This window comes from Oncorhynchus mykiss, chromosome 13 (genome assembly GCF_013265735.2).
Source record: "Oncorhynchus mykiss isolate Arlee chromosome 13, USDA_OmykA_1.1, whole genome shotgun sequence".
NCBI classification, from domain to species: Eukaryota; Metazoa; Chordata; class Actinopteri; order Salmoniformes; family Salmonidae; genus Oncorhynchus; species Oncorhynchus mykiss.
Window position 1 is genome coordinate 1,746,244 of NC_048577.1, and position 23,881 is coordinate 1,770,124.

The window sequence follows — 23,881 nt, forward strand, 5'->3', positions numbered from 1 at the left end:
ATTTGGGCAGCATTATATGAAGTGTTATGTGTTGTTCGTGATGAGCCTTGGTCAATTTAGCTTGGAGTATGGCACCCTATTCTATCTGTCACCTAATCCTGCCTAATAGGCAGGCCAATCCTGGAGGAAAGTATTGGCTGTAAGAAGTAAGAACATAACATCTGGTTATTTTTAAATGACTTCTCATGACATTGCTTGCCAGACAACATTGTAATTCATATTTTTCCAGTTTGCGTTACCCACTCCAGTCAGCAGATGGCGATATGAATTTTTCAGGTGATGCTTTCTAGTGGACGGGCGGGAGGATTCTTCAACAGAGACAAAAGGTTCCTGATTTACCCACGCGGTGCTTTGCTAGCAAACCTAAAAATTGAAGCTCTTTAGACCAATCTTGTGTAAATTACTCTTAGTGTTTTGAACATAATTACCTATCTACTGGTTCATTTAAACGTAATTTGCTTGTTAAATTAGCAAATGTGTTACATTGATACTGCACTAGGCTAATCTCCCGGAGCATAAACTCACTAATCTAGACGGAGAAAGAAACTGGTGAAAGGAGGCAAAGAAGCTTGAAGAATGAATAAGGAGGCTATCACATTGAAACAAGAGGATGATATTACAGTGAAAGAGGAATATGGGAACGAGGTTGTCAAAGTGGAAAAAGAGGTAGGGGCTTTCAGAATCAAAACGGAGGAAGAAACGTTTGGAGTAAAAGAGGCGAGTGTCTCAATAAAAGAGGAGAGTGTCTCAATAAAAGAGGAAGACGCTTTGGGAGTGAAAAACGAGACTGAAGATCCGATTACCACCAGTGAGTACTGTCTTGTAAACAGGGGCACTATGCAGTTGTTTAAATATATATTTTTTAAATGGGCATTATACCGAAGTTCTGCACTTTTAGTATGTTGTTCAGTACTGTAGGAATTGTTTAAGGGGCGTTCTGCCATTGGTACATATATTTTTGGAACTTCAAAATTAGATTTATTGAATTTTCCATGTGGTCTATATTAAAGTGCACTTAATCTAATACAACAGTCTTTTAAAATATAATATACAGTGCATCATTTATACTTAAAATGTCGAAGGGGCGCAAAAGGCATCCATTTTGTGGAACGGCCATTTAACATTTGCATCACAGTGGTGTGGGGGAAAAGTACGCAATTGTGATACTTGAGTAAAAGTAAAGATACCTCAATAGAAAATTACTCAAGTAAAAGTGAATCACCCAGTAAAATACTACTTGAGTAAAAGTCTAAAATGTACTTAAATATAAATCATTTCAAATTCCTTATATTAAGCAAAGCAGATGGTGCCATTTTCTTGTTTGTTTTTATTTTGATGGATAGCCAGGGACACACTCCAACCCTCTGACAATCTACAATTGAAACGTGTGTTTATTGAGTCCGCCAGATCGGAGGCAGTAATGATTTACCAGGGATGTTCTCTTGATTAGTGTGTGAAATGGACCATTTTCCTGTCCTGCTAAGCATTTGATGTTCTCGTTCACACAGGCGAGAGACATGACTATCGTGGATCCTCCGGGGAGCCTCAACAACCTCATGAAGCTGAAGAGGCAGAGAAGAGTCTCTCCAGATCAGAACACCAGATGGTACAGCTTGGTCTGGTCTAGCATACAGCTTTCTCTATCTGGGTCTGTGTTTCTGTAAAGCACTTCATGACAACAGTGACATCAGCATCCATAATGATATGTGTCTGTGTCCCCTCTTTATGGTTACCAGGACAACGCTAGCCCTTCCTCCCTCCTGGAGTCCCAGTGTCGTGCCTCTCCCGGGATGAAGAGGTTGTCTGTGCTGCTGGTGGACTGCAGGACAAGAACGGGGCTGAGTGGAACTGTGAGAGGAGGAGAAGAGAAGAAAGGATCAGATTTGACTCATCAAAGTAAGTGCTGTTGTTTAGTTTGAACAAATACAATAGATCTGCCCACTGGTATCTGTTACCAGGACAACCAGCAGAGTTCTGTTAGTTGATATGAAGATGGACTGGTATCTGTTACCAGGACAACCAGCAGAGTTCTGTTAGTTGATATGAAGATGGACTGGTATCTTTTACCAATAGGGCTGTCCCCGACTAATAAAAAATATTGTTTGACTTAGTCACCTGTTCTTTTGACCAATCGATTGGTACACATTTTAAACGTGTATTTCTATATATACACTACTGTTGAAAAGTTTGGGGTCACTTAGAAATGTCCTTGTTTGTGAAAGAAAAGCACATTTGTTGTCCATTTAAAATAACATCAAATTGATCAGCAATACAGTGTAGACATTGTTAATGTTGTAAATGACTTTTGTAGCTGGAAACTCCAGTTTTTTTTAATGGATTATCTAAATAGGCGTACAGAAACCCATTATGAGCAACCAGTGGGAGGCCCCGGTGCACAACTGAGCAAGAGTACAAGTACATTAGAGTCCAGTTTGAGAAAAACGCCTCACAACTGGCAGCTTCATTAAATAGTACCCACAAAACACCAGCCTCAACGTCAACAGTGAAAAGGCGACTCCGGGATGCTGGCCTTCTAGGCAGAATTGCAAAGAAAAAGCCTTATCTCAGACTGGCCAATAAAAATAAAAGATTAAGATGGGCAAAAGGACACAGACACTGGACAGAGGAACTCTGCCTAGAAGGCCAGCATCCTGGAGTCGCCTCTTCACTGTTGACGTTGAGACTGGACAGAGGAACTCTGCCTAGAAGGCCAGCATCCAGGAGTCGCCTCTTCACTGTTGACGTTGAGACTGGTGTTTTGCGGGTATTGTTGAGGACTTGTGAAGCGCCTGTATCTCAAACTAGACACTCTAATGTACTTGTACTCTTGCTCAGTTGTGCTCCGGGGCCTCCCACCCCTCTTTCTATTCTGGTTAGAGTCAGTTTGTGATGTTCTGTGAAAGGAGTAGGACACAGCGTTGTACGAGATCTTCAGTTTCTTGACAATTTCTCACATGGAATAGCCTTCATTTCTCAGAACCAGAATAGACTGACAAGTTTCAGAAGAAAGTTCTTTGTTTCTGGCCATTTTGAGCCTGTAATCAAACCCACAAATGCTGATGCTCCAGATACTCAACTAGTCTAAAGAAGGCCAGTTGTATTGCTTCTTTTAACCAGAACAACAGTTTTCAGCTGTGCTAACATAATTGCAAAAGGGTTTTCTAGTGATCAATAGCCTTTTTAAAGGGATAAACTTGGATTAGCTAACACAACGTGCCATTGGAACACAGGAGTGATGGTTGCTGATAATGGGCCTCTGTAGACAATAATGGGCCTCTACGTAGATAATCCACAAATAATCAGCCATTTCCAACTACAATAGTCATTTACAACATTAACAATGTCTACACTGTATTTATGATCAATTTGATGTTATTTTAATTGACAAAAGGGCATTTCTAAGTGACCCTGAACTTTAGAAGGGTAGTGTACCTCCCAACACGATCCATGTTGGAAACAGCATTCTGCATGAATTCCGACTCTTTCAACTTGCAGCAAAAACAATTCTCTGAAATCTAATTGGCTAAACGTTGTTTAACACGGTGAAGTTCGGTTTCTGTGCAAATCCTCAGACACTCGTTTCATCATTCTACATTCTGTATTGGCTATACAACACCTGGTGGTGTCCAATGGCCACTTATCGTTTTGAAACCTAGCTGGGTAGCCAATGAGCTGGGATTTCCAGCAGTATGTGAACGCCGTTTTGTAGGACAAACAGCCATCATGCTAGAGCTGTGCGCAACAGAGTTCATTCTCTGGTGAAAGGAAACCAGATGCACGGTAGTTTACGTTTCACAGCTGTTCGTTCTCTTCTACAGACTTCTCAAATCTGAGATAGTTAAACATGGCTACTAAGAGTGGAAAAGCTAAATCAACGTATAAACATGTTGATGATATTATTGCAGAAATTGAGAGTGACACAGAAGGAATGGATGAGGACTCTGTGAGTGATCTGAGTTTTGATTCCAGCGAGGATGACATGTTTTTGGAAGGAGAAGATCCAGTTTTCGATCAGTAAGTAAAACATGTTTTTGCTTCTCATGCTAATGCAGTTGTTTAAATGGTTGCATATTAATTAGAGATTTTTTTTATTGATTTATATACGGTGGGGAGAACAAGTATTTGATACACTGACGATTTTGCAGGTTTTCCTACTTACAAAGCATGTAGAGGTCTGTAATGTTTTATCATCGGTACACTTCAACTGTGAGAAACGGAATCTAAAACAACAAATCCAGAAAATCACGTTGTATGATTTTTAAGTAATTAATTTGCATTTTATTGCATGATATTAGTATTTGATCACCTACCAACCAAAAATATGAGAGAGGCCTGTAATTTTCATCATGGGTACACTACAACTATGACAGACAAAATGAGAAAGAAAAATGAGAAAATCACATTGTAGGATTTTTTATGAATTTATTTGCAAATTATGGTGGAAAATAAGTATTTGCCTCATCTTTTTAAGTGGGAGAACTTGCACAATATATATATGTTTACAAATTACAGGCCCCTCATCTTTTTAAGTGGGAGAACTTGCACAATTGGTGGCTGACTAAATACTTTTTTGGCCCACTGTATATACACTGCTCAAAAAAATAAAGGGAACACTTAAACAACACAATGTAACTCCAAGTCAATCACACTTCTGTGAAATCAAACTATCCACTTAGGAAGCAACACTGATTGACAATACATTTCACATGCTATTGTACAAATGGAATAGACAACAGGTGGAAATTATAGGCATTTAGCAAGACACCCCCAAGAAAGGAGTGGTTCTGCAGGTGGGGGCCACAGACCACTTCTCAGTTCCTATGCTTCCTGGCTGAGGTTTTGGTCACTTTTGAATGCTGACGGTGTTGGCTAGTCATTGTGAGTGAGGGTCTGTTTGTATGTATGAGAACGACCCATAGCCTATGTTTCTGTATATATGTATGTATATATAATATGTGTGTGTGTGTGTGTGTGTGTGTGTATATATATATATATATTTAATTGTATGGTGTAGAATGTAGGCAAACACAGCCAGCATGCTTCCTCCAATCAGTCTACATTAGAGGGAGCCTGGTCTACCAGCTGCTGCTCCACCCCACATGAAATAGCCTATTTGAGGCAGGCCCACAACACAGTGAAATGGAACAGCACTTTGTGCCCTGTACTCATATATATATATAAATAAAATGTGTGTGTTTATTATACCTGTTGATGCAGGGCTCATATGTGAAACTATTCTAACTGAACATTTTCTTTCACAGTGACACTGACTCCGACTGGGAGCCCCCAGTGCCAACTTGTCCATCCCCCTCTGAAGCTGGTTCATCCTCTGGCTCCACACCTCCCGAGCCGTCTAGAGGACCGACAAAGAAGAGGAAGAGGGGAAGTGTGCCACCCGATAACAGAGGGAAAAAAAGGCATTGGCACACCGTCCTAGAAGACGATGTGGAGCCACCCCAACCAACTTTTAGGCCGAAAAGGAAGCCAGGACCTCAGCTAAACATGACTGCTACGTACAGCCCCCTTCAGCTTTTTCAGCTGTTCTTCACCCAATCCGTTGTAGAGTCGCTCGTGTCTAACACGAATAAGTATGGGAAGATGAAGCAAGCAGGCAAAAGGGTAGCATGGAAGCCCATATCCACGTCAGAGTTTTTCTGCTACCTTTCACTGGTCATCTACATGGGGCTGGTGAGGCTGGAAAGCCTGAAGGACTACTGGAAAACGTCATCTGTCTACCAACTGCCTTTCCCCTCGACAGTTATGTCCTGCAAAAGGTTTCTGGATCTCTCCCAGGCGCTTCACATCAGTGACCCAAAGGTTGATGAAGAGAACGAGAAGAAGAAGAAGAGGGGCACAACGAGGTTCGATACGCTGTGCAAAATCAAACCTCTCTACCACAGCATCGTCGAGGCCTGCAAGACGTACTTTCAGCCAGCCCAGAACGTGTCAATCAATGAGAGGATGGTGGCCTCAAAGGACAGAATTGGCCTCCAACAATACATGATAAACAAACCAACCAAGTGTGGTCTCAAGCTGTTTGTGTTGGCTGACTCTGCGTGTGCCTACACGTGCAATTTCTTGGTCTACGAGGGGAAGAAGAGTTTTGCTACCGGTAAGGAACTCAGCTATGCCTCTGTAATGGTGTTATTGGATTTTCAACTGCTCGGGAAGGGCTACAAACTGTTTGTGGATTACTTCTACACAAGCCCTACCCTGTTTGTAGAGCTTAGGAAGCGGGGAGTGTGGGCTTGTGGCACCATTCGTACCTCCAAGGTGGGCTTCCCGAAGACGAAGGTGAACAACATGCCTAAGTGGGCTGAGCGGGGGACCATGAGATGGATCCGTAAAGATGGCCTGCTGTTTGTGAAGTGGATGGATGCCAAAGAGGTGGTGATGTGCTCCACTATCCACAAGTCCTTCAGTGGAGATCACGTCGTCAGGCGTGTGAAGGACGCTACAGGGGCATGGACCACCAAAAATGTCCCCATTCCAACTGCGGTAAAGGACTTCAACAAGAGCATGGAAGGTGTGTACCTATCAGATGTGCTGACGGGCTATTACAATGTTCTCCACAAGACAATGAAATGGTACAAGACCTTCTTCTATCATTTCATCGACATCGCCGTGGTGAATGCATTCATCCTACACAAGGAAATGGCGACGAGCTGTGGAAAGCCCTTCCTCTCACAGAAAGCCTTCCGAGAGCAGCTCATCAAGGAGCTGGCTGGCCACAGCACCACTGCACCAAGTCCTGTCCCTTCTGCTCGAGAGCAGCTCATCAAGGAGCTTGCTGGCCACAGCACCACTGCACCAAGTCCTGTCCCTTCTGCTCGAGAGCAGCTCATCAAGGAGCTTGCTGGCCGCAGCACCACTGCACCAAGCCCTGTCCCTTCTGCTCGAGAGCAGCTCATCAAGGAGCTTGCTGGCCGCAGCACCACTGCACCAAGTCCTGTCCCTTCTGCTCGAGAGCAGCTCATCAAGGAGCTGGCTGGCCACAGCACCACTGCACCAAGTCCTGTCCCTTCTGCTCGAGAGCAGCTCATCAAGGAGCTTGCTGGCCGCAGCACCACTGCACCAAGCCCTGTCCCTTCTGCTCGAGAGCAGCTCATCAAGGAGCTTGCTGGCCGCAGCACCACTGCACCAAGCCCTGTCCCTTCTGTCCCTCCTGCCACAAGTGTTCATCTGCCCAAATATATTTGTGCAGGCATGGATGTGCCTAAGGGTCAAAGGGGCTCAGCATGGAGGCGTTGCTGTGTTGTCTGCAAGATGAAGTCCCCTATCACATGCCCCACATGCTCAGTGACCCTCTGCTTTACATCGGAGAGAGACTGCTACGGCATCTGGCATCAGCAGCAGAATATTGTCTAGAGCTTTGGCAAAGTGGGTGGGGTTTTATCCTTCCTGTTTGGCCCAGTCTCATCGGATGGGGCCACAGTGTCTCCTGACCCCTCCTGTCTCAGCCTCCAGTATTTATGCTACAGTAGTTTGTGTCGGGGGGCTAGGGTCAGTTTGTTATATCTGGAGTACTTCTCCTGTCCTATTCGGTGTCCTGTGTGAATTTAAGTGTGCTCTCTCCAATTCTCTCGTTCTCTCTCTCGGAGGACCTGAGCCCTAGGACCAGGCGTCAGGCCTACCTGGCATGATGACTCCTTGTTGTCCCCAGTCCACCCGGCCGTGCTGCTGCTCCAGTTTCAACTGTTCTGCCTGCGGCTATGGAACCCTAAACTGTTCATTTTGACTCTTGAGGTGTGTAGAAAAAAGCCAAAAGAGATCAGACCCCTCCCCCAGTAGCCGGTCCAGATCCAGAGCCACATCCATGGGCTCTAAGACCAACTATTGACTGGGGAATGCGGGAAGAAACTGCCACAAACAGCAAGTGACCAGCAGAGGGAGCCAAATACACAGGAACTACAAGTACTGGACATTAAACAAGAACCAACCTACAGGAAGACTGAGGAGGAGTGGTAGGAACAGATCTACCAAACCAACGCCCCCAACGGAAGAATACTTATGGGCATCAGTGCTGAAGGAATTAACATTGGACTAAGTGCTACTTAATCTTGAGCTGCAAAGAAAAGTGGCAAGGACATAATGTAATGGCACACTGTGTTAAGATAGATTGCACTCCCGAACATCTTCCCCCAAACTGAGTGTCTAAAAGAGGTATAAAATGAGGAGAGATCAGTGCCTAGACATGATCCTCAACCCATATGATTTGGATATCATAGAGAATCATCAGACCAGGTAAATTACTTGTACTATACTCTGTTTGTATTGACTACTTTGACATCAAGGCACGAGCTAAACTATTGACTGGTATATCTTAAAGAATTGTGTTGTACACTGGAAGCTCACTCCACTTAAAAAGAGTAAGAGAACAGGGTTGTGGAAGAGAGAACTTCACCACCTCAACGGAGCGAGGCGTAGAGAACTCTTGGGAGCAACAACGTTCCATCTTTGGGAGTGCCAGAGACCATCGCAGTTTGGCGAGATTGGAAAAAAAAGCCCAGAAATAGTTAAAGCCTCGTAGTAGCCAAGGGTCGACAAAAGGAAATCAATATCTAAACAGTAGGCAGTAAAAACCATAGGAAATTCGGACTAAATAAGAAGATTATAAGTCGTATAAACACCAGAAAATATTACTACTCTTATAGAGACCAGGGGAATAGAGCTTCAAGGTGAATATTACTACTCTTATGGGGACCAGGGGAAGGACCAAGGGGAATAGAGCTTCAAGGTAAATATTACTACTCTTATGGGGACCAGGGGAAGGACCAAGGGGAATAGAGCTTCAAGGTAAATATTACTACTCTTATAGGGACCAGGGGAAGGACCAAGGGGAATAGAGCTTCAAGGTCAATATTACTACTCTTATAGACCAGGGGAAGGACCAGGGGAATAGAGCTTCAAGGTAAATATTACTACTCTTATAGAGACCAGGGGAAGGACCAAGGGGAATAGAGCTTCAAGGTAAATATTACTACTCTTATTACTACCAGTGGAAGGACCAAGGGGAATAGAGCTTCAAGGTGAATATTACTACTCTTATAGGGACCAGGGGAAGGACCAAGGGGAATAGAGCTTCAAGGTAAATATATGGCTGTTTGCTTTGTTTAAGAGTTATAAGAAGTGTTTTAAGCGAATTATATTTGTAATATTACTTGGCATAGCATAGCGCATTAAGGATTGATTGAGCATTATTGATGTATTAGGAAACTGTAGAACCATTGAATTGTAATAATGTGTATAGAGTGACTTAATAAAAGCTTGAAACTTTGACAACTAGGCCAGATTAACGATCTGGAGAGCAAACGCCTTTGACACTCTCACTGAACAGAAAGTGACCCTGGTTATAGGTTAAAGTGATTGCACTAAAGAATATTTCACTGTGTGGACAATAATATATTTTTAAGAGAGTCAAAACATATACCAATACTAGTTTCCAAGTGACTACTAGCTGACGAGCATAATAACTAACAGAAGATGAGTTATTAGGTATTGATATATAAAAGAAGACCCAAGGTAAGGGAGTATAGGAAGAATCGATAAACATAAAGTACTCCTCTATCCAAGACCCCACACTAGACCGGGAAAATAAGGGAGTGACAACGTGAACGAAGGAACAAACCCAACTCACGCGAAGGGCCATTACGAAGAAATAGAAGGGTTGGTAGGGCCGCACGGCTAGGCCCCTGTTACACCGCAGTAACTAAAATCCTAAAGTACTCTGCCCAGCCAGAGGACGGGATGGAGGCCTATGCTGCAGGCGACGGGCAAAAGTCAACACCTTGACAGCTGTCCTGTTGCACCCTCTACAACCACTGATCTCCACCCGGCACAGCCAGAAGAGGACTGGCCACCCCTCATAGCCTGGTTCCTCTCTAGGTTTCTTCCAAGGTTTTTGCCTTTCTAGGGAGTTTATCCTAGCCACTGTGCTTCTATACCTGCTTGCTTGCTGTTTGGGGTTTTAGGCCGGGGCTATATAAATAGATTTGATTTGATAGAGGACTGAGGGTCTTCCAAATATTATTTTGTAAATGTTTTTTTCCCCAAAACAATCCCGTTTTTTTTCCCCAAAATTGTTTTCAGATTTTTTTTGGGGGGGGGGTTGTATTAGAATACCATTATATATAGACTGAAGGAGCCGAGATGTGTGGGGATGATCACTTTGACGGAGACTGGTATAGCAGGTGTGGGGATGATCACTTTGATGGAGACTGGTATAGCAGGTGTGGGGATGATCACTTTGATGGAGACTGGTATAGCAGGTGTGGGGATGATCACTTTGATGGAGACTGGTATAGCAGGTGTGGGGATGATCACTTTGATGGAGGCTGGTATAGCAGGTGTGGGGATGACCACTTTGATGGAGGCTGGTATAGCAGGTGTGGGGATGACCACTTTGATGGAGACTGGTATAGCAGGTGTGGGGATGATCACTTTGATGGAGACTGGTATAGCAGGTGTGGGGATGATCACTTTGATGGAGACTGGTATAGCAGGTGTGGGGATCACTTTGATGGAGACTGGTATAGCAGGTGTGGGGATGATCACTTTGATGGAGACTGGTATAGCAGGTGTGGGGATGATCACTTTGATGGAGACTGGTATAGCAGGTGTGGGGATGATCACTTTGATGGAGACTGGTATAGCAGGTGTGGGGATGATCACTTTGATGGAGGCTGGTATAGCAGGTGTGGGGATGATCACTTTGATGGAGACTGGTATAGCAGGTGTGGGGATGATCACTTTGATGGAGACTGGTATAGCAGGTGTGGGGATGATCACTTTGATGGAGGCTGGTATAGCAGGTGTGGGGATGATCACTTTGATGGAGACTGGTATAGCAGGTGTGGGGATGATCACTTTGATGGAGGCTGGTATAGCAGAAGAGAATTGCAAAAGGAATAAAGTGTTGGAACTGTGGATGAGAACACGATGCGACACCCTTGGAAGGCCCAAATAGGGTGAAAGAGTGTAACAGTTTAACTTTCATCCGTCCCCTCACCCCGACCCGGGCTTGAACCGGGGTCCCTCTACACACATAGACAACTGACACCCACGAAGCATCGCTCCACAAAAGCCACGGCCCAAGCAGAGCAAGGGGAACAACTACTTCAAGGCCTCAGAGCGAGTGGCGTCACCGATTGAAACGCTATTAGCGCACACCACCGCTAACTAGCTAGCCATTTCACATCGGTTACAAGAGCAGTCTGATTCAGTCAGGCCACCTGATGGCACTCTGATATCCTGTTTCCATGGACACATCTGAAATCCGGCTACCTGATGGCACTCTGATATCCTGTTTCCATGGACACATCTGAAATCAGGCTACCTGATGGCACTCTGATATCCTGTTTCCATGGACACATCTGAAATCCGGCTACCTGATGGCACTCTGATATCCTGTTTCCATGGACACATCTGAAATCTGGCTACCTGATGGCCCTCTGATATCCTGTTTCCATGGACACATCTGAAATCCGGCTACCTGATGGCACTCTGATATCCTGTTTCCATGGACACATCTGAAATCCGGCTACCTGATGGCACTCTGATATTCTCTGATATCCGGGAATGAACCCGGGTCTGTGTTAACGTCTCTAGCACTGCGATGCCGATTAAGATGAGCAGTGTAAGGTGCTACCATGACCACTGCATCATCTACCTCCTGCCTATGATCAGTTTAATATCGAATTATTACTGTGCGTGTAAATGTCCTCGTTGATTCCTGCAGCTGAACTATTCCTGGAATTAAAATACTTAACATCTGAGGAGCTACATGGACTCTCACGCTGTCCCGCCCTCTCAGGCCCCACATAGGATTTTGAGGTTTTCGAATAACTGAGGGTTTAGGAATATGTACATATATTCCCCCATAGTGGAATTACTTTTCCTGAGTGAATTGTTTCAACCCCGTTCAATTGGTGGCGATAAAACAGCTTTAGAGCCAATAAACTCAAAGAATAAGTCAGCAACCTATCGGAGGTGTTCGGTGAGAGAAAGGCGGGTTGAGGTTGCCAGGGTTACAGTAGGACATAAAGTGTTGTATGCCGATAGCAGTGAAGAGAGTGGTAGAGGAAGATGGGTACAGGGTGAGGGATCCCGAGAGGATCCCTGTGAATAGGCAGAGATCAAGGGGAGAGTGATGGGAAGAATTTGTGCTTCAGTAAAGGTGGGCTTTTTTTTTTTATAGCATTCATAGCCATGGTTGTCAACTGTACTACAGAACTGGATCGGAGGTCACAGGAGGTTGTTGGGGGCTGCGACAGAGAAGTACTCTGGATTGCGAGGATTTACTGCAGAACAGTTGCAGGGGGTGTTGAGTGGTAGTGTTCCGTCCTCCCAGACCGTTGGCCTGGAGTACGATTAAATAGTGGAATGGGTTAATAGTTGTCAGGGAAACGTTCCTTTTACACAATTTGTGTTACCGAATCAAGAATTGAATGTTGGTTGGCCGTAAATGGCCTCACACACCAGTACAGCAGGTGGCGGTATACGCACCTTAAACCCGGATGAGCGCCGCCAACCAAATCCTAAAGAAGAAGAAGTCAACCACCTCGGTATCTTGCTAGGCAACAAAGCTGAAACATTGGTGCTCTTCAGACGCTTTCGGTGATTATTAGCCACTGTGTTTTAAACTCATTTTTTTGTCGTCTAGTTAGTTACTACCCCTTTCGTTTAAATATTCCGTTGTTAGTCATCTAGCTAGCTGGTTAAGTTAGGACTAGTATTAGACGAGTTGCTAATGCTAACTAGCTAGCAAGTTAGCATCCCCGACCATGAGCTCACTAAGCTATTCCACCCATGAGGAGGTCTGCTGGACGGAGAAAGAAACTCTGGTGAAAGAGGAGGAGGAAGAGAAATATGTTACAATACAAAAACAAGTAGAGGGTGAGGCTGTTGCCGTGAAAGAAGAAGAGAAAGACGTTTCAGTGAAAGAAGAGGAAGACGCGTTCAGAGTGGAAGAGGATGTTACAGTGAAAGAGGAGGATGTTACTGAAGAGATGGAGAATGCCGTTTTTGGAATGAAGAAGGATGAGGGGGAGGTTACTGTGAAGGAAGAGGAGGAAGACTATGCCGTTTTTGGAATGAAGGAGGGGGAGGTTACTGCTACTGTGAAGGAAGAGGAAGAAGCTTTCAGTGTAAAAGAGGAGGAGGATGTTAATCTGAAGGAGGAGAATGCAGTTTTTGGAATGAAGGAGGAGGGCGAGATTACTGTCTCAGCAAAAGAAGAGGAAGAAGCTTTCAGAGTGAAAGAGGAGGAGGATGTTACTCTGAAGGAGGAGAAAGAGGAGAATGCCGTTTTTGGAATGAAGGAGGAGGGGGAGATTACTGTCTCAGCAAAAGAAGAGGAAGAAGCTTTCAGAGTGAAAGAGGAGGAGGATGTTACTCTGAAGGAGGAGAAAGAGGAGAATGCCGTTTTTGGAATGAAGGAGGAGGGGGAGATTACTGTCTCATTGGAGGAGGAGGAGGAGGAGGAGGAGGAAGAGGAGAAAGAAGAAGAAGAGATGACAGGAGATCTGATTAACGACGGTAAGTACTGTCTTAATTGCAGGTTCAAACCCCCGAGCTGACATGGTTCAAATCCCCGAGCTGACATGGTTCAAATCCCCGAGCTGACATGGTTCAAATCCCCGAGCTGACATGGTTCAAATCCCCGAGCTGACATGGTTCAAATCCCCGAGCTGACATGGTTCAAATCCCCGAGCTGACATGGTTCAAATCCCCGAGCTGACATGGTTCAAATCCCCGAGCTGACATTGTTCAAATCCCCGAGCTGACATGGTTCAAATCCCCGAGCTGACATGGTACAAATCCCCGAGCTGACATGGTACAAATCCCCGAGCTGACATGGTACAAATCTGTCATTCTGCCCCTGAACAGGCAGTTAACCCACTGTTCCTAGGCCGTCATTGAAAATAAGAATTTGTTCTTAACTGACTTGCCTAGTTAAATAAAGGAAAAATAAAAAGAGTAAAGTTATTATTTTGTATTTATTATAGTTATTATCAATGGTAGTATTATTAGGTCCTTGGTTGTTTAGTTGTAAGGTAAGGCAGACTGATCTGGTTTAAAATGAAATATATATTGGACCTTTATTTAACTATTTTCAATGACGGCCTACAGTGGGTGAACTGGTCTAGGAACAGTGGGTGAACTGCCTTGTTCAGGGGCAGAATGACAGATTTTTACCTTGTGAGCTCGGGGATTCAAACTTGCAACCTTTCGGTTACTAGTTCCAACGCTCTAACCACTAGGCTGTTCTTAAACATGACGTGAAGCTGAGTTCCCGGGAAACGTCTCTAAAGAGTCTGTTATTATTCACAATAACATGGGTTTGACTGCTTTATTTATTTCGTAAAATGGTTACATGTTATAAAGTTGTTATTTTCTATGTTATTTTAATCTTTATTTAACTAGGCAAGTCAGCTAAGGACAAATTCTTATTTACAATTACGGCCTACCCCAGCCAAACTCTAACCCAGATTGTGTAGCATCCATATACTGGGTGGTGGTGGTGTAGCATCTATATACTGGGTGGTGGTGGTGTAGCATCTATATACTGGGTGGTGGTGGTGGTGTGTAGCATCTATATACTGGGTGGTGGTGGTGGTGTGTAGCATCTATATACTGGGTGGTGGTGTGTAGCATCTATATACTGGGTGGTGGTGTGTAGCATCTATATACTGGGTGGTGGTGTGTAGCATCTATATACTGGGTGGTGGTGTGTAGCATCTATATACTGGGTGGTGGTGTGTAGCATCTATATACTGGGTGGTGGTGGTGGTGTGTAGCATCTATATACTGGGTGGTGGTGGTGGTGTGTAGCATCTATATACTGGGTGGTGGTGGTGTGTATCATCTATATACTGGGTGGTGGTGGTGGTGTGTAGCATCTATATACTGGGTGGTGGTGGTGGTGTGTAGCATCTATATACTGGGTGGTGGTGGTGGTGTGTATCATCTATATACTGGGTGGTGGTGGTGGTGGTGGTGTAGCATCCATATACTGGGTGGTGGTGGTGGTGTGTAGCATCTATATACTGGGTGGTGGTGGTGGTGTGTAGCATCTATATACTGGGTGGTGGTGTGTAGCATCTATATACTGGGTGGTGGTGGTGTGTAGCATCTATATACTGGGTGGTGGTGGTGGTGGTGTGTAGCATCTATATACTGGGTGGTGGTGGTGGTGTGTAGCATCTATATACTGGGTGGTGGTGGTGTGTATCATCTATATACTGGGTGGTGGTGGTGGTGTGTATCATCTATATACTGGGTGGTGGTGGTGGTGTGTATCATCTATATACTGGGTGGTGGTGGTGGTGTGTATCATCTATATACTGGGTGGTGGTGGTGGTGTGTAGCATCTATATACTGGGTGGTGGTGGTGGTGTAGCATCTATATACTGGGTGGTGGTGGTGGTGTGTAGCATCTATATACTGGGTGGTGGTGGTGGTGTGTAGCATCTATATACTGGGTGGTGGTGGTGGTGGTGTGTAGCATCTATATACTGGGTGGTGGTGGTGGTGGTGTGTAGCATCTATATACTGGGTGGTGGTGGTGGTGGTGTAGCATCTATATACTGGGTGGTGGTGGTGGTGGTGTAGCATCTATATACTGGGTGGTGGTGGTGGTGTGTAGCATCTATATACTGGGTGGTGGTGGTGGTGGTGTGTATCATCTATATACTGGGTGGTGGTGGTGGTGGTGTATCATCTATATACTGGGTGGTGGTGGTGGTGGTGTAGCATCTATATACTGGGTGGTGGTGGTGGTGGTGTATCATCTATATACTGGGTGGTGGTGGTGGTGTGTAGCATCTATATACTGGGTGGTGGTGGTGGTGGTGGTGTGTATCATCTATATACTGGGTGGTGGTGGTGGTGGTGGTGGTGTGTATCATCTATATACTGGGTGGTGGTGGTGTGTATCATCTATATACTGGGTGGTGGTGGTGGTGGTGTAGCATCTATATACTGGGTGGTGGTGGTGGTGTGTAGCATCTATATACTGGGTGGTGGTGGTGGTGGTGTGTATCATCTATATACTGGGTGGTGGTGGTGGTGTGTAGCATCTATATACTGGATGGTGGTGGTGTGTATCATCTATATACTGGGTGGTGGTGGTGGTGGTGTGTAGCATCTATATACTGGATGGTGGTGGTGTGTATCATCTATATACTGGGTGGTGGTGGTGGTGTGTATCATCTATATACTGGGTGGTGGTGGTGTGTATCATCTATATACTGGGTGGCGGTGGTGGTGTGTATCATCTATATACTGGGTGGTGGTGGTGTGTATCATCTATATACTGGGTGGTGGTGGTGTGTATCATCTATATACTGGGTGGTGGTGGTGGTGGTGTGTATCATCTATATTCTGGGTGGTGGTGGTGTAGCATCTAGATACTGGGTGGTGGTGGTGGTGTGTAGCATCTATATACTGGGTGGTGGTGGTGTGTATCATCTATATACTGGGTGGTGGTGGTGGTGTGTAGCATCTATATACTGGGTGGTGGTGGTGTGTAGCATCTATATACTGGGTGGTGGTGTGTAGCATCTATATACTGGGTGGTGGTGGTGGTGGTGTGTATCATCTATATACTGGGTGGTGGTGGTGTAGCATCCATATACTTGGTGGTGGTGTGTAGCATCTATATACTGGGTGGTGGTGTGTAGCATCTATATACTGGGTGGTGGTGGTGGTGTGTAGCATCTATATACTGGGTGGTGGTGGTGATGTGTAGCATCTATATACTGGGTGGTGGTGGTGGTGGTGTGTATCATCTATATACTGGGTGGTGGTGTATCATCTATATACTGGGTGGTGGTGTGTAGCATCTATATACTGGGTGGTGGTGGTGGTGGTGGTGTGTATCATCTATATACTGGGTGGTGGTGGTGGTGGTGGTGGTGGTGGTGTGTATCATCTATATACTGGGTGGTGGTGGTGGTGGTGTGTATCATCTATATACTGGGTGGTGGTGGTGGTGGTGTAGCATCTATATACTGGGTGGTGGTGGTGGTGGTGTATCATCTATATACTGGGTGGTGGTGTGTAGCATCTATATACTGGGTGGTGGTGGTGTGTATCATCTATATACTGGGTGGTGGTGGTGGTGGTGGTGTGTATCATCTATATACTGGGTGGTGGTGGTGGTGGTGTGTATCATCTATATACTGGGTGGTGGTGGTGGTGGTGTAGCATCTATATACTGGGTGGTGGTGGTGGTGTGTAGCATCTATATACTGGGTGGTGGTGGTGTGTATCATCTATATACTGGGTGGTGGTGGTGGTGTGTAGCATCTATATACTGGATGGTGGTGGTGTGTATCATCTATATACTGGGTGGTGGTGGTGGTGGTGTGTAGCATCTATATACTGGATGGTGGTGGTGTGTATCATCTATATACTGGGTGGTGGTGGTGGTGTGTATCATCTATATACTGGGTGGTGGTGGTGGTGTGTATCATCTATATACTGGGTGGTGGTGGTGTGTATCATCTATATACTGGGTGGCGGTGGTGGTGTGTATCATCTATATACTGGGTGGTGGTGGTGTATCATCTATATACTGGGTGGTGGTGGTGTGTATCATCTATATACTGGGTGGTGGTGGTGGTGGTGTGTATCATCTATATTCTGGGTGGTGGTGGTGTAGCATCTAGATACTGGGTGGTGGTGGTGGTGTGTAGCATCTATATACTGGGTGGTGGTGGTGTGTATCATCTATATACTGGGTGGTGGTGGTGGTGTGTAGCATCTATATACTGGGTGGTGGTGGTGTGTAGCATCTATATACTGGGTGGTGATGTGTAGCATCTATATACTGGGTGGTGGTGGTGGTGGTGTGTATCATCTATATACTGGGTGGTGGTGGTGTAGCATCCATATACTTGGTGGTGGTGTGTAGCATCTATATACTGGGTGGTGGTGTGTAGCATCTATATACTGGGTGGTGGTGGTGGTGTGTAGCATCTATATACTGGGTGGTGGTGTGTAGCATCTATATACTGGGTGGTTGTGGTGTGTATCATCTATATACTGGGTGGTGGTGGTGTAGCATCCATATACTTGGTGGTGGTGTGTAGCATCTATATACTGGGTGGTGGTGTGTAGCATCTATATACTGGGTGGTGGTGGTGGTGTGTAGCATCTATATACTGGGTGGTGGTGTGTAGCATCTATATACTGGGTGGTGGTGGTGTGTATCATCTATATACTGGGTGGTGGTGGTGGTGTGTATCATCTATATACTGGGTGGTGGTGGTGGTGTGTATCATCTATATACTGGGTGGTGGTGGTGTGTATCATCTATATACTGGGTGGTGGTGGTGTGTATCATCTATATACTGGGTGGTGGTGGTGGTGGTGTGTAGCATCTATATACTGGGTGGTGGTGGTGGTGGTGTGTAGCATCTATATACTGGGTGGTGGTGGTGTGTAGCATCTATATACTGGGTGGTGGTGGTGGTGTGTAGCATCTATATACTGGGTGGTGGTGGTGGTGTGTAGCATCTATATACTGGGTGGTGGTGGTGGTGTGTAGCATCTATATACTGGGTGGTGGTGGTGGTGTGTAGCATCCATATACTGGGTGGTGGTGGTGGTGGTGTGTAGCATCTATATACTGGGTGGTGGTGGTGGTGGTGTGTAGCATCTATATACTGGGTGGTGGTGGTGTGTAGCATCCATATACTGGGTGGTGGTGGTGGTGGTGTGTAGCATGTATATACTGGGTGGTGGTGGTGGTGGTGTGTAGCATCTATATACTGGGTGGTGGTGTGTAGCATCTATATACTGGGTGGTGGTGGTGGTGGTGTGTAGCATCTATATACTGGGTGGTGGTGGTGTGTAGCATCTATATACTGGGTGGTGGTGGTGGTGTGTAGCATCTATATACTGGGTGGTGGTGGTGGTGTGTAGCATCTATATACTGGGTGGTGGTGGTGGTGTGTAGCATCCATATACTGGGTGGTGGTGGTGGTGGTGTGTAGCATCTATATACTGGGTGGTGGTGGTGTGTAGCATCCATATACTGGGTGGTGGTGGTGGTGGTGTGTATCATCTATATACTGGTTGGTGGTGGTGTGTATCATCCATATACTGGGTGGTGGTGGTGGTGGTGGTGGTGTGTAGCATCTATATACTGGGTGGTGGTGGTGGTGTGTAGCATCTATATACTGGGTGGTGGTGTGTAGCATCTATATACTGGGTGGTGGTGGTGGTGTAGCATCTATATACTGGGTGGTGGTGGTGGTGGTGGTGTGTATCATCTATATACTGGGTGGTGGTGGTGGTGGTTGTGTGTAGCATCTATATACTGGGTGGTGGTGGTGTGTATCATCTATATACTGGGTGGTGGTGGTGTGTATCATCTATATACTGGGTGGTGGTGGTGGTGGTGTGTAGCATCTATATACTGGGTGGTGGTGGTGTGTATCATCTATATACTGGGTGGTGGTGGTGTGTATCATCTATATACTGGGTGGTGGTGGTGGTGTGTATCATCTATATACTGGGTGGTGGTGGTGTGTATCATCTATATACTGGGTGGTGGTGGTGTAGCATCCATATACTTGGTGGTGGTGTGTAGCATCTATATACTGGGTGGTGGTGGTGTGTATCATCTATATACTGGGTGGTGGTTGTGTGTAGCATCCATATACTGGGTGGTGGTGGTGGTGGTGTATCATCTATATACTGGGTGGTGGTGGTGGTGTGTATCATCTATATACTGGGTGGTGGTGGTGGTGTGTAGCATCCATATACTGGGTGGTGGTGGTGTGTATCATCTATATACTGGGTGGTGGTGGTGTGTAGCATCTATATACTGGGTGGTGGTGGTGGTGTGTAGCATCTATATACTGGGTGGTGGTGGTGGTGTGTAGCATCTATATACTGGGTGGTGGTGTGTAGCATCTATATACTGGGTGGTGGTGGTGGTGTGTAGCATCTATATACTGGGTGGTGGTGGTGGTGTGTAGCATCTATATACTGGGTGGTGGTGTGTAGCATCTATATACTGGGTGGTGGTGTGTAGCATCTATATACTGGGTGGTGGTGTGTAGCATCTATATACTGGGTGGTGGTGGTGGTGTGTAGCATCTATATACTGGGTGGTGGTGTGTAGCATCTATATACTGGGTGGTGGTGGTGTGTATCATCTATATACTGGGTGGTGGTGGTGGTGGTGGTGTGTATCATCTATATACTGGGTGGTGGTGGTGGTGTGTATCATCTATATACTGGGTGGTGGTGGTGGTGTGTAGCATCTATATACTGGGTGGTGGTGGTGGTGTAGCATCTATATACTGGGTGGTGGTGGTGGTGGTGTGTAGCATCTATATACTGGGTGGTGGTGGTGGTGGTGTGTATCATCTATATACTGGGTGGTGGTGGTGGTGGTGTAGCATCTATATACTGGGTGGTGGTGGTGGTGTGTAGCATCTATATACTGGGTGGTGGTGGTGGTGGTGTGTATCATCTATATACTGGGTGGTGGTGGTGGTGTGTATCATCTATATACTGGGTGGTGGTGGTGTGTATCATCTATATACTGGGTGGTGGTGGTGGTGGTGTGTATCATCTATATACTGGGTGGTGGTGGTGGTGGTGTGTAGCATCTATATACTGGGTGGTGGTGGTGGTGTGTAGCATCTATATACTGGGTGGTGGTGGTGGTGTGTAGCATCTATATACTGGGTGGTGGTGGTGTGTAGCATCTATATACTGGGTGGTGGTGGTGTGTAGCATCTATATACTGGGTGGTGGTGGTGTGTATCATCTATATACTGGGTGGCGGTGGTGGTGTGTATCATCTATATACTGGGTGGTGGTGGTGTGTATCATCTATATACTGGGTGGTGGTGGTGTATCATCTATATACTGGGTGGTGGTGGTGTGTATCATCTATATACTGGGTGGTGGTGGTGGTGTGTATCATCTATATTCTGGGTGGTGGTGGTGTAGCATCTATATACTGGGTGGTGGTGGTGGTGTGTAGCATCTATATACTGGGTGGTGGTGGTGTGTATCATCTATATACTGGGTGGTGGTGGTGGTGTGTAGCATCTATATACTGGGTGGTGGTGGTGTGTAGCATCTATATACTGGGTGGTGGTGTGTAGCATCTATATACTGGGTGGTGGTGGTGGTGGTGTGTATCATCTATATACTGGGTGGTGGTGGTGTAGCATCCATATACTTGGTGGTGGTGTGTAGCATCTATATACTGGGTGGTGGTGTGTTGCATCTATATACTGGGTGGTGGTGGTGGTGTGTAGCATCTATATACTGGGTGGTGGTGTGTAGCATCTATATACTGGGTGGTTGTGGTGTGTATCATCTATATACTGGGTGGTGGTGGTGGTGTGTATCATCTATATACTGGGTGGTGGTGGTGTGTATCATCTATATACTGGGTGGTGGTGGTGTGTATCATCTATATACTGGGTGGTGGTGGTGGTGGTGTGTAGCATCTATATACTGGGTGGTGGTGGTGGTGTGTAGCATCTATATACTGGGTGGTGGTGGTGTGTAGCATCTATATACTGGGTGGTGGTGGTGGTGTGTAGCATCTATATACTGGGTGGTGGTGGTGGTGTGTAGCATCTATATACTGGGTGGTGGTGGTGGTGTGTAGCATCTATATACTGGGTGGTGGTGGTGGTGTGTAGCATCCATATACTGGGTGGTGGTGGTGGTGGTGGTGTGTAGCATCTATATACTGGGTGGTGATGGTGTGTAGCATCCATATACTGGGTGGTGGTGGTGTGTAGCATCTATATACTGGGTGGTGGTGGTGGTGGTGTGTAGCATCTATATACTGGGTGGTGGTGGTGGTGGTGTAGCATCTATATACTGGGTGGTGGTGGTGGTGGTGTAGCATCTATATACTGGGTGGTGGTGGTGGTGTGTAGCATCTATATACTGGGTGGTGGTGGTGGTGGTGTGTATCATCTATATACTGGGTGGTGGTGGTGGTGGTGTATCATCTATATACTGGGTGGTGGTGGTGGTGGTGTAGCATCTATATACTGGGTGGTGGTGGTGGTGGTGTATCATCTATATACTGGGTGGTGGTGGTGGTGTGTAGCATCTATATACTGGGTGGTGGTGGTGGTGGTGGTGTGTATCATCTATATACTGGGTGGTGGTGGTGGTGGTGGTGGTGTGTATCATCTATATACTGGGTGGTGGTGGTGTGTATCATCTATATACTGGGTGGTGGTGGTGGTGGTGTAGCATCTATATACTGGGTGGTGGTGGTGGTGTGTAGCATCTATATACTGGGTGGTGGTGGTGGTGGTGTGTATCATCTATATACTGGGTGGTGGTGGTGGTGTGTAGCATCTATATACTGGATGGTGGTGGTGTGTATCATCTATATACTGGGTGGTGGTGGTGGTGGTGTGTAGCATCTATATACTGGATGGTGGTGGTGTGTATCATCTATATACTGGGTGGTGGTGGTGGTGTGTATCATCTATATACTGGGTGGTGGTGGTGTGTATCATCTATATACTGGGTGGCGGTGGTGGTGTGTATCATCTATATACTGGGTGGTGGTGGTGTGTATCATCTATATACTGGGTGGTGGTGGTGTGTATCATCTATATACTGGGTGGTGGTGGTGGTGGTGTGTATCATCTATATTCTGGGTGGTGGTGGTGTAGCATCTAGATACTGGGTGGTGGTGGTGGTGTGTAGCATCTATATACTGGGTGGTGGTGGTGTGTATCATCTATATACTGGGTGGTGGTGGTGGTGTGTAGCATCTATATACTGGGTGGTGGTGGTGTGTAGCATCTATATACTGGGTGGTGGTGTGTAGCATCTATATACTGGGTGGTGGTGGTGGTGGTGTGTATCATCTATATACTGGGTGGTGGTGGTGTAGCATCCATATACTTGGTGGTGGTGTGTAGCATCTATATACTGGGTGGTGGTGTGTAGCATCTATATACTGGGTGGTGGTGGTGGTGTGTAGCATCTATATACTGGGTGGTGGTGGTGATGTGTAGCATCTATATACTGGGTGGTGGTGGTGGTGGTGTGTATCATCTATATACTGGGTGGTGGTGTATCATCTATATACTGGGTGGTGGTGTGTAGCATCTATATACTGGGTGGTGGTGGTGGTGGTGGTGTGTATCATCTATATACTGGGTGGTGGTGGTGGTGGTGGTGGTGGTGGTGTGTATCATCTATATACTGGGTGGTGGTGGTGGTGGTGTGTATCATCTATATACTGGGTGGTGGTGGTGGTGGTGTAGCATCTATATACTGGGTGGTGGTGGTGGTGGTGTATCATCTATATACTGGGTGGTGGTGTGTAGCATCTATATACTGGGTGGTGGTGGTGTGTATCATCTATATACTGGGTGGTGGTGGTGGTGGTGGTGTGTATCATCTATATACTGGGTGGTGGTGGTGGTGGTGTGTATCATCTATATACTGGGTGGTGGTGGTGGTGGTGTAGCATCTATATACTGGGTGGTGGTGGTGGTGTGTAGCATCTATATACTGGGTGGTGGTGGTGTGTATCATCTATATACTGGGTGGTGGTGGTGGTGTGTAGCATCTATATACTGGATGGTGGTGGTGTGTATCATCTATATACTGGGTGGTGGTGGTGGTGGTGTGTAGCATCTATATACTGGATGGTGGTGGTGTGTATCATCTATATACTGGGTGGTGGTGGTGGTGTGTATCATCTATATACTGGGTGGTGGTGGTGGTGTGTATCATCTATATACTGGGTGGTGGTGGTGTGTATCATCTATATACTGGGTGGCGGTGGTGGTGTGTATCATCTATATACTGGGTGGTGGTGGTGTATCATCTATATACTGGGTGGTGGTGGTGTGTATCA

General features: G+C 46.0%; 2 protein-coding genes across 2 annotated transcripts in view; both read left to right on the forward strand.

Moving 5' to 3' along the window:
- The first annotated feature begins 304 nt into the window (after window positions 1–304).
- Window positions 305–7,898, forward strand: LOC118938392. The gene is made up of 5 exons (XM_036942173.1): window positions 305–808; window positions 1,509–1,606; window positions 1,737–1,896; window positions 3,906–4,014; window positions 5,262–7,898. Exons 1-5 carry the CDS (start codon window positions 577–579, stop codon window positions 7,366–7,368), a joined length of 2,706 nt encoding a protein of 901 aa, XP_036798068.1. The 5' UTR covers window positions 305–576; the 3' UTR covers window positions 7,369–7,898.
- A 5,588-nt stretch (window positions 7,899–13,486) lies between these two features.
- The window catches only part of LOC118938415 (zinc finger protein 239-like), a 32,024-nt gene continuing 21,629 nt past the window's right edge, over window positions 13,487–23,881 (forward strand). Inside the window, exon 1 of the mRNA XM_036942287.1 lies at window positions 13,487–13,536. Coding sequence (XP_036798182.1) covers window positions 13,512–13,536 — 25 coding nt within the window. The 5' untranslated portion in view covers window positions 13,487–13,511. The remainder of the gene's footprint in view (window positions 13,537–23,881) is intronic.